At 61.0% G+C, this 10,614-nt stretch overlaps 1 protein-coding gene across 2 annotated transcripts; it reads right to left on the minus strand.

Moving 5' to 3' along the window:
* Positions 1 to 3,210: 3,210 nt before the first annotated feature.
* STMN3 (stathmin 3) lies at positions 3,211 to 7,652 on the minus strand. 2 transcript variants are annotated; one of them, XM_040988164.1, is made up of 5 exons: positions 7,575 to 7,652; positions 4,652 to 4,747; positions 4,387 to 4,562; positions 3,781 to 3,972; positions 3,211 to 3,470 (listed from the first exon to the last, which is right to left on the minus strand). In XM_040988164.1, the coding sequence occupies exons 1-5, from the start codon at positions 7,591 to 7,593 to the stop codon at positions 3,411 to 3,413; spliced, it is 543 nt and encodes a 180-aa protein (XP_040844098.1). In that variant the 5' UTR covers positions 7,594 to 7,652; the 3' UTR covers positions 3,211 to 3,410. The 2 variants fall into 2 exon arrangements, with proteins under 2 accessions (XP_040844098.1, XP_040844099.1); XM_040988165.1 differs by lacking the exon at positions 7,575 to 7,652 and having other exon boundaries at positions 4,387 to 4,585; positions 4,648 to 4,763.
* Positions 7,653 to 10,614: the final 2,962 nt, after the last annotated feature.

Raw genomic sequence — 10,614 nt, forward strand, 5'->3', positions numbered from 1 at the left:
TCCCAAAAGTGGCCCCTGGGAGGCCCTTCCTTCTGCAAGGGACTCCAGGTGGGGCAGGACCCGAGCCCCCAGGCAGGCTGGGGAGTGGAGTTGACCTGCTGCTCTCCCCCCACCCACACACACACACTCCAGTGCAGCACACTGCCAGCTGGTGCCAGGGCAGAGGTGGGAGGTGAAGGCTCGCTGGCCTTCTGCTATGCCCTGCAGGGGAGATCCACCAAGGATGGGCAGAGCCGGCTTTTGCAGGGAGCACCGGGGTGTAGGCTTTCCTCTGACCCGGCTCGGCTGCACTGGGGCCACATAGCCTCCGCCTTCCATTCTTGGGGACTCCACGCGATTGTGTTGGGCACATCCAGAGAACCCAGAAAATCTCACCAGTGAGGTTAAAGTTTTTAAATTTCCATCATATTGAAAGGCAGAGAGAGAAAAAGCTATCTGCTGGATCACTGCCCTAACACTAGCCTGAGCCGGGAACAGAGGGCGTCTCCGTGGCCAGTAAGGACAGGGCCGGGAACAACTGACACCACAGTGTTTTCGGAGCGGTAACTGTGGGTGTGGGCTTAATGGCACAGCACATTAGCCACGTCCCAGGATACCCACTCCCCCCCCAAATGCCTAGCTTGATGCCTCCTGCTCTGGCACAGCTTGGGAGGTGACAGCTGCCAGCTCAGCTACCTGGGCTCCTACACCCAAATGGGAGATCTGGCTGGCCGACCAGGTGTTTGAGAGGGTGAACAGGCCCGCAAGAGGCCAGCCTTCCCAATAACATGAGTTTGGCTTGTTGCAGACGCACTCTGGTCAGGCTGGTCACTGCTGTCCCTGGTCCTTGTTAGGTGGACCTGGTTCATGATGCTGTGGCCGCATGCACGGCTGCCTCAGGTGCTGCTCCTGACCCTGGAAGCTTCCCCAGACCACCAGTGCCTGAGAGCTTGGCCTCCTGGGGCTGCATCTGGTTAGGGCAGCCTCTGCACTGCGTCCTCAGTGTCCACTACACCAGACGCAAGCCAGAGCTGCTGTGAGCCGGCAACCCCAAGGGCAGCTGCCAGCAGGATCCGGATCTTCTAATCTGGATTCTGGAATACTCGATCTTCCTCTTCGCACACCCTCTCCCTGGGGGAAGACTGGAGCACTTCCATTCGTTTGTCCCTTGCCCGCCATCCCCTCTGCACCTGCTGCTGTCCGGCCCCAGATCTGCCCACATCAAGGCACCAAGATGAAGCCAGGCCAGGCCTTACAGAGCACAAAGAAGGCCAGGACCCCCTCTCCAAGGTCCATGTGCAATGGCTCTGTCAGTGTGACCCAGCTCCCAGTTTACATCCTAGGAAAGCAGCAGAGGATGGGCCAAGTTCTGGGCCCTGCAACCCCGTGGGCAACCCAGAGGAGCTCCTGGTCCTGGCCAGGTCCCTGCTGTTCCAGCCATTTGGAGAGTAGATCAGCACATGGAAGGCCTCTGTCCCACTGTCTCTGTACTCATTCCAAACAAAACTGAGGGCCCAGCGTGGTGGCCTAGTGGCTGAAGTCCTCACCTTGAACGCGCCAGGATCCCATGTGGCTACTGGTTCTAACCCCGGCAGCCCCACGTCCCATCCAGCTCCCTGCTTGTGGCCTGAGAAAGCAGTCAAGAATGGCCTAAAGCCCTGGGACCTTGCAGCTGTGTGGAAGACCTGAAGGAGGTTCCTGGCTCCTGGTTTTGGATCGGCACAGCACCGGCCGTTGCGGTCACTTGGGGAGTGAATCATTGGATGGAAGATCTTCCTCTCTGTCTCCTCTCTGTATATCTGACTTCTCAATAGTAAATAAATAAATCTTAAAAAAACAAACCACAAGTGAGCCAGTGTTGGGTCTGTCAACCCCCATGGGCTGATGGCTGAGGCTGGCAGTGCTGCAGTCCACCCTTGCTTCTCCCATTCTTGCCCGCATGGTGACTGCAGTTGCTGGTGCTCAACTTGGGCCATACACTCCCTCTCTTCCCAGGGCACTCTTGGCTCTGACCAGCTGACCACCACCCTGCACAGGAGTGCCCCCAGGGGAGGGGAAAGCCGGCTGCTGGGTCACAGACATGGCTGCCCTGGGCTCCATGGTGCTGCCAGGCTGGGGGACAGGCAGCTGTCTGAACCAGGTCCCAGCCTGCTACTACCTCATGACTGGGGGAGGGAAGCTGCAGCACCCAAGCCCTCATTCCAGAGGGCCCCCAGCCCCAGGGCTGGCCCAGGCCCTGTCCTTCCCGCCTTGTGATGAGACGTCCCTGACATGGCAGGGTCAGACCCCAGCCCCTGCCCTGCCCTGTTTCAGTCCCCAGGAGCTGCCTGCGTGTCATTCCTGTGCCTTGTGCTGGTCGCCACAGTCTCCATAAGGATGAGTTTGTGCTCCTCTGTAGGGTCCCATGGTCTGAGTTCAGAATTTGGTGAGAGGAAGGCTTCAGCCAGAGGGCTGCCCTGCAGGAGGGGCCCCTCAGCTTGGGTCCATTCTGGTTTGGTGCTCCCCGGCAGGTGGCCTGGTGGGAGAGGGACAGAGGGCTCAGCCCTGAATGAGGCCTGTGAGTTTTCTTTGAAGATACGAGCTGACGGTGGAGGAGATGCTGCTGTCAGGCGAGGGGCGCCTCAGCACTCACATACAGAACCCTGTGTCCAGGCAGTTGACCATTGAAGACCAGCACTGGAGATCTGGAGGGGTTTGGGGGATTGCAGGGAAGCCTGGAGCCAGGTCTCTGCTGTCGCCCTAACTGCCAGGGTGGCCCGGTCAGCCTCCATAATCTAGCTCCACAGAAAGGACTTGTGGCTGCCCCGTGACAAGCCCCATGGCTGGAGCGTTAGGCTAGAACAAGGGGCCAGGATCCACAGAGCTGTAAGGGTGGGGCCCTCAGGGACCTGTCCCTACCCAGGTGCTTGGGGTCCCCACTGCCCACAACCCTCTAAAACGGGGCGGTCAGTGCAGCAGACTCTAGCAGGACACTAACCCACTGGCCCTCACCCCTATGGCCCTATGCAGGGACCTCAGGTTCTCAGGCCAGCCTAGGGGGTCCCCTTCTGGCCAGGTGGTTTCAGGAGCCCTGTGCCACCCACATCCCGGGACTAAAATGCTCCTAGGACAAATGCAACAATTGGAGCTGTGTTCCCCGCTGCCTAGGCCTGCATCCTTTTCCCACAAAAGGCAGGCAGGTAGGGCTGGTGATGGTCACGAGTAGATAGCCCCAAGCCCAGGACACATCAGTCACTGTGCCACATTTATTGAGGATCACCAAGAGCGGACCCAGCTGCTAGCTGGCCTGGGGTCTCACTTGGTGGCATGGTCAGCGACTCGCCACCAGGTTGGACAACTGAGTACGGTAGAGAAGCATCAAGCTGGAGGGAGGGGGGAGGAACAGTGCCATTTCACACAGCCACAGCCTGGTGCTCCCTGGCTGTAGCTGCTCAGCCAGACATCTCCTCTCGCTGCTCCTTGTTCCTGCGCACCTCGGCCGCGTGCAACTCCTGCGGGAACAGGCGGGGCTCTGCATGGGGGCACGAGTGGGCTGGGCAGCACCCATGGCAGGTGTGCGGGCTGCACAATTCGCAATTGGCCACCCGGGTTTGGAGTCTGGCAGGGCTTTGGCCAAGAGGCAAACTGGCTTCCGCCCCGCCCCCTCGGGCCAGGCTCCTCCCTCCAGTCCCCGCCCCCTAGGACCAGGCCCCTCTCCTCCCAGGCCCCGCCCCCCTCAGGCCAGGCCCCCGCCCTCCCCTGCCTCCGCCCCGCCCCGTAGGACCAGGTCCCGCCCCCAGCCTTGGCTCCGCCCCGCCCCACCTTCTCGCGCAGCCGCTCACGCAGCGCGGCCAGGTGCGCCTCGCGGATCTCCTTGCTGAGCTCCATCTTGTGGTGCAGCTTCTCCCCCGCCAGGCGACTGAAGTTGCTGCTCTCCTCCTGGGCCTTGTGCAGCACCTCCCGCTGGTGCTCGCGCCTCTCCGCCAGCTGCTTCAGCACCTGCGCCTCCTGCGTCTGCGCGGGCGGTGGCCGAGTGAGCCGGGCCCGGAGTACCGGGGGATCCATCCGGGACCGCAGCCGTCCCTCGCCCCAGGATCGGCTCCCCGCGAGGAGCTGGGGCGCAGGTGGAGACCCAGGTCTCGGGGACCGCCCCGGCCAGATGGAGCCGCTTCCCCGAGCACTCCTCCTGTTCCAGCCTCCTCCCGAGCCCTGCTCTGCGCTGTCCCGCGTGAGCCTTCTCACGTAGTGACCGCCTCACCCCCAAATATGTCAGCCCCAGCCTCCTGTCCCCAGGACCCCTGCTGGCCACCACCACCACTATGGTCCCGGTGTCTGTTTGGGGGGAGGGGTCCTTCTTGCCCTCCCAGCCCTCCCAGATCCCTGCCCTGACCACGAGCTAGGGCTCCCAGGCCAGAGTGGGGGCCTTGCCTTCCTCCTCTCCTCGGCCGCCTCAAGCCGCTTCTGCAGCTCCTCCAGGGAAGTGTCCTTCCTCTTGGGGGGAGAGGAGAGCACGGGGCTCTCTGGGGACAGGTCAGAAGGGGACTTGAGGATGACCTCGAAGCTCTGGCCAGAGGCTCGCTTGTCCAGCTGCTTCACTTCCATGTCTGCAGGCAAGACCAGAGGGGACCTCAGGAGGCCCGGCCCAAGGATGGTCCCTTGTGGGCCGCCACTCGCCTCGGGCCAGGACACTCACCCCCGTACTGGTAGATGGTGTTGGGGTGCGGCCGTGGGGAGAGGCAGGAGCAGATGAGTGAGAGCACGGACAGCTCCTTCATCTTCTCCCTGTAGGCTGTGGGGGTGGCCAGGGTCAGGGGTGCCTCTGTCCCCAGGCAGTCTCCCGCCACTGGCCCCCAAGGTCTCCCTGCCCACCCTGGTCTGTGGGTGCCCCCCAGAGTGGTGACAGCATCAGGAGGTGAGGCCTGTGGGTGAGCTATCATGAGGGCCTGCTCCCCTGTGGGCCGGCAGAACGGAGAACATGTCCACGTCAGCTGGAACACAGCCTTGGCCGCCCAGGTCCCACATCTGTCTCACGCCCTCGCTCCCCTGCGGCCTTCCTCTCATAACTCTGTCCCAGAGCCCCTCCTTCCTTTGACAAGCTGGCTGCAGCAGGAGGGGCCCCACTGTGGGCCTGGAAGACTGGAGGATGTAGGAGCAGGAGCTGTCCGTTCAGCACCACCCACTGCCTCTCAGAGTCTGGCTGCCTGAACCACAGGTGGGTCAAGGCTATCTGCCAGGACAGCGATAGCAGGCCGCTGGCCACTACCAGAGGGGCAGTGGAGAACTTGGACATGCATGTGGGCAGTGTTAGGACAGGTATTACATGGGGGGTCCAGTGTCAGCAAGGAGGGCTGGTTTGCCAGGGTGATCACTCCCACGCCCCCCTGCCCCCAGACAGCCAGGCTCTCTAGGGAGAGCAACCCAGACACCCAGATGCCAGCAGCAGAGCTTCAGCTGGAAGGATCAAACCTGGGTGGCAGGAGTGGTAAGTCAGGGTCTTGGGTGGAGGAGCTGACGGGGGCAAGCCCCCAGGGACATTGGCCTGAGCCAACAAGCAAAAGTTGTTCTCCCTGGCTTGTACTGTGACAGTCTTTCCTACTAAGGAGCCAGTAGGGTGCACACCAGAGCCCCAGGGGACCTGTAACGGGGCAGGGTACACACCAGCGGTCGGGGCCTGTAACGGGGCAGGGTGCACGCCAGCGCCCCGGGGCATGTAATGGGCCAGGGTGCACACCAGCACCCGGGGACCTAAAATGGGGCAGGGTGCACACCAGCGCCCAGGGCCTGTAATAAGAAAGTTTACAAGTGGCAAAGCCAGCTGTTGAGGGGCATCAGGTCCTCGATCCTGAGCCTGAGGTGGGACCACACAGCCCCAGCCCCATTCCCATCCTTCCTTACTGCGCCCCAGCAAGCCCTTCCAGGCCTGGACTGGGGACCGGCAGCTGCTCCAACTCTCCTTGGCCGAGGCCTGCACCGTTCTGCAACGGAGCCGTAGGTCCTCTTCCAAGCAGTAGGAGTGCTGGGGTGGATGGTGAGCCTGGCTAGGCACAGACAGCTTGAGGAAGGGGAGAGGGCTAGGGGCAGGTGGCTCAGGTGAAGGCCAAGACTCGCGTGTCCAGCTGGGTGTGAGGGCCCCACCACAGCTGCAGATGTGGCTCAGAGACCCCTAACTCGCAGGGAGGTTCCAGGTGCAGTCCTGCAAGCAATGGTCTGAGCTGTCCAAACAAGAAGTGGCCAGCTGTGCAGGCCTGCTCTGGGGTCGGCTGCAGGGGGAGCCTGGGATAAGGAACCCTGCAGAGTGAGCAGGGGAGGCTGCATGGCTGATGGCAAGTGAACCCCCACTGAAGCGCAGGGTGGAAGCTCTGCCTGGGGGTGAGGCTCTAGGAGCAGGTTTGTTGCCTGACACTGCAGGGGACCCTGGCCACTGCCTGAGCCCTGGTGCCCAGCCTCTAGCCCCCTCTTCCTCACTGACATGGGGCACGGTTGCAATTCTCCGATTCTCCTCCATTAGCTACTAGGCTCCAAGCGCTCCCATGAACAGCCCACGGGCACAACCGCCTCAGCCTTCTGGGTGGGCAGGGCCTGTGAATGCCTGTGAATGCAGGCAGGGCTAGGGAGAGGCACCAGGTCAGTGCCCATGGGGTGGACACATCACAACCCATTCCAAACCAAACCTGGCATCCTGGGTACCCTACTCACAGTGAGCAAGAAGCCTGCCAAAGGCCAGAATGTGCCAACAAGAGATGGCTGTGTCCACCATTCCTACAGGGACTGGAGAGGTGGTGTATGTGTGTGTAGCCCCAGGAGGATGGGAATCTGTGGGGTGGGAGCCTAGGGGTGTCAGACTTGGGGGGACAGGAGCCTTGGGGTGTGTCAAACCTGGGGGTATGGGATCCTTGGGGGTGTCAAACCTTGGGGGGGCAGTAGCCTGGGGGTGTCAGACTGGGGGGGGGGTGGGAGCCTGGGGTGTCAGACCTAGGGGGCAGTGGCCTGGGTGTGTCAGACCTGGGGGGGCCATTGCCTGGAGGGTGTCAGACCTGGGGGAGGATCTATCTGATCTGGGAGGGCTGGGGCATAGATGTCCTCTCACCCATGCCTCCAGGCCCTGGGGACAGCTGCTGGTTGACACCTGGCCACCCACTGGCCAGGTTGGGGGTGGGAGGACAGGGTGAGGTCCACGTGTAGGTAGTGAGAATGTTGGAACCCTGCCGGGGAGAGGAAACAGCAGGGGTGTGGGAGGCAATGGGGTCTGGGCCTCCTGAGGGCTGAGAGAGATAGGTAGGGTCGCTGCTGATGGCTGTGGGTGGGCAGCTCTGGCTCTGGTTGTGCAGGAGGGATGGCTCCCCACCAACCCTGCAGCGCAGGGCGCGCCCACAACTGCGGTCCCCTCACTGTGTCCCCGCTCACCTCAGTCGCTCCGTGGTTCCGGCAGGGGCTCCCACGGGAAGGGGTCCCACCCGGGATCCCACCCACCCCTCCACCCCTCCACCCCTCCACCCCTCCCCTCCGAAGTGCGGTTGAACCAGGATCTGAAATCCCGGTGCCAGTCGCGGCCCTCAGGCCCTGGTTGGTTCCCTCCCAGCGACTCGCAAGGCCGGAGACACGGCCACCGCGCCTACCGGACATGGTGCTGGCCATGGTGCTGGAGGTGGCGGTTGCTGCGGAGGCTGGAGGGATGCGGGCGCGGCTGAGGCTGCAGTCTGGGTTGCTGCAGTGCCAGGGGGAGGAGCGGCGGGAGGGAGGGAGGGAGCGAGCAGGGTGGAGAGCGCGCTGGAGAGGAAGGGCGGGAGAGGGGGAGGGCGATGCACAGAAGAGGAGGAAAGGGAGAGGGAGGGGGAATGCAAGGGAGATGAAGGGGGAGAGGGAGGGATGCATGGGGGAGGGGAAAGGGAGGGGAATACAAGGGGGATGGGGAGGGGGGATGCACGGGAGAGGCGGAGGGGGAGGGATGCAAGAGGGAGGGGAGGGGAGAGAGGCATGCAGGGGAGAAGGGGAGGGGAGAGGGAGGGGCATGCAAAGGAGAGGGGGATGGGGAGGGGGATGCACAGGAGAAGGGGAGGGAGAGGGAGGGCCATGCAAGGGAAAGGGGCAGGGGGTGCACGGGAGGGGGAGGGAGAAGAGAGAGGGATGGGAGAGGGGGGAGGAAGGCTGGAGGCAGAGCCATAGAGGAGGCAGGGACAGGGCTGGGGCCATCTGGTCTGTCCCCAGTAGGCTTTGTACCTTAGGGAGGGACTGTTGCCCTGAGCACCCAGGACGGGGTGGAAAGGGGGCAGGGGCAGTGAGTGGCCAGACCTAGCATGGACAGCTGACGGTCAGTCCCAGTTCAGACTCCATGGTGGGCTTGGCTCATGCATGCCCAGCTAAGCCATTCCCATGCCTGAAAACACTGCCATGTCTCCTGCTTTCCTCGCATCCCAGAAAGGAGAGAGCCTAGCACACAGATGGCAGCCGTGGTGGCTCCTGGACGTGGGTCCCTGTCACACTGTGGGGACCCTGACTGCCACCTGGCTCAAGCCCTGAGCTGTTGTGAATTCTGGGGAGTGAACCGTACAAGAATGATCTCTTACCGTCTCTCTTCTTCTGGTTACCAGACAAGTAGAGACAGAGAAACAGATAAGAGAAGACCAGCGGACCCTGCTGGGGACAAGAGGGCAGCTCTGGGCCAGGGCCTGACACGGAAGTGATGCCCACCACGATGCCCTGACAACAGGTCACCTCCTCATGACCATTGGCTTGACCTTGGGAGCTGAGAACTATGAGCCAGATTAGGGCCTGGCACAATGACTCAACTGGCTAATCCTCGCCTTGCATGTGCCCGTGTGTACTGCTTCATGTCCCAGCTGCCCCACTTCTCATCCTGCTCCTTGCTTGTGGCCTGGGAAAGCAGTGAAGAAAAAAGATTTGTTTTATTTTGATTGGAAAGTCAGATTTACAGAGAGAAAGAGAGACAGAGAAACATCTTCCATCCACTGGTTCACTCCCCAAGTGGCCATAATGCCATGAGCTGAGCTGATCTGAAACCAGGAGCCAGGAGTTTTTTCAGGATCTCCCATGCAGGTGCAGGGTCCCAAGGTTTTGGACTATTCTCTGATGCTTTCCCAGATCACAAGCAGAGAGCTGAATGGGAAACAGAGCAGCCAGGATACAAACCAATGGCCACATGCAGGATGAAGACTTTAGCCACTAGCCTACCGCTCCAGGCCTGTAATAAATAAATCTTCTGAAAAATTGATTTTGGGGAGCTGGCTTTGTGACGCTGTGGGATAAGCCACTAGCTGTGATGTTGGCATATCATATATCTTGCTTTCAGTGCTGACAGCTCCACTTCTGATCCAGCTCCCTGCATGTGGCCTGGGAAAGCAGCAGAGGACCCAGGTACTTGAGGCGTTGTACTACAAGAGACTGAATGGAACTTCCATGTGTCTCTGTGCCACTGTAACTTTGCAATTATATAAAAAACTGGGCCTAGCACAGTGGCCTCACCTTGCATGTGCCAGGATCCCATATGGGTGCCAGTTTTAATCCCGGTGGCCCTACTTCCCATCCAGCTCCCTGCCTGTGGCCTGAGAAAGCAATGGAGGACAGCCCAAAGCCTGGGACGCTGCACCTGCGTGGAAGACTTGGCTCTGGGAGAAGTGGCTCTGGGCTTCTGGCTTCAGATTGGCTCAGCTCTGGCTAAGGTTGCCTCTTGGGGAGTGAATCCTCTCTGTATATCTGACTTTGCAGGAAAAATAAATGAATCTTTAAAAAAATAATTATGTTAAAAAAATTTTTTTTAAACCCAACTTTTTAGAGAGACGGCATACACCACCCCTGGTCATTCCCCCAACACCCACGGCGGCTGGGGCAAGGTCAAGCCAAGCACAGGGCCCCTGGAGGGCAGGGAGCAGTCCCAGAGCTGACACTGCTTCGTCACATCGCTGTATAGCAGGATGGGCACTGGCATGTTGCCAGAGCCGGAGCCTGGGTGAGGTGAGGTGAGGAGCCCCACACTTCCTCTCCAGGCTGCTGGCCCCAACCCTGGCCACTGGTGGCTAATGGGTCCTCCCCAAAGTCCAAGAGAGGCTTGTGAGCATCCTGCAAGGCTGGCCTGCTGGACATCCAGCGCACTCCACGGGAGACCCAAGGAGAGCCCCTGGCCTTAGCTGGGCCAAGCTCAAGCTGTTATGGGACTCTGGGGAGAAAGCCAGTGGAATGGCTCTGTTTCAGATAAGTACATGAATGAACAAATGCATAAACCCAGCCTTTTTAAAGAGACACTGTTCATACTGCACATCTGGGCCCCCTGCCACCAGCATGTGGGCACCAGCAGATCTGTCCCAGATTGGATCCAGGCTGGGAGGACTGGGCAGGGGCACCAGGCTGGACCCCAGGGCTGGGTGGACTGGGCAGGGGGTAACCAGGCCCTCGGGCGATGGGAGAACACGGGTATCAGTGAACCATGAGCAGCAGGCTCCTGGAGTGAAGGCAGTCTTCTTCTACCCAGCCGTCAACTCCTTAAGGACTGCCCCCTGCCCCGGCAGGCAGGGCAGATCCCTAGGAGCAGCACCCGTCTTGGGAGAGCAGGTTCCTGTTGCACTGTTTATTTGAAGAAGGGGTTCCACACTCTGGCCCACTCCCCCAGTGTCCACAGGCCCACGGGCCAGGAGCTGGGGTGGC

The sequence above is a fragment of the Ochotona curzoniae genome, unplaced genomic scaffold (assembly GCF_017591425.1).
Source record: "Ochotona curzoniae isolate NIBS_2020 unplaced genomic scaffold, NIBS_Ocur_1.0 contig_48, whole genome shotgun sequence".
In the NCBI taxonomy this organism is placed as follows: domain Eukaryota; kingdom Metazoa; phylum Chordata; class Mammalia; order Lagomorpha; family Ochotonidae; genus Ochotona; species Ochotona curzoniae.

Bases quoted from the DNA above. Each gene is read 5' to 3' on its own strand.
- STMN3 (XM_040988164.1), bottom strand. The intron at 4,563-4,651 runs GTGAGTGTCCTG...TCTTGCCTGCAG, and splicing joins CACCATCTACCAGTACGGGG to ACATGGAAGTGAAGCAGCTG. The intron at 3,973-4,386 runs GCAAGGCCCCCA...CCGCCCGCGCAG, and splicing joins CGGCCGAGGAGAGGAGGAAG to ACGCAGGAGGCGCAGGTGCT.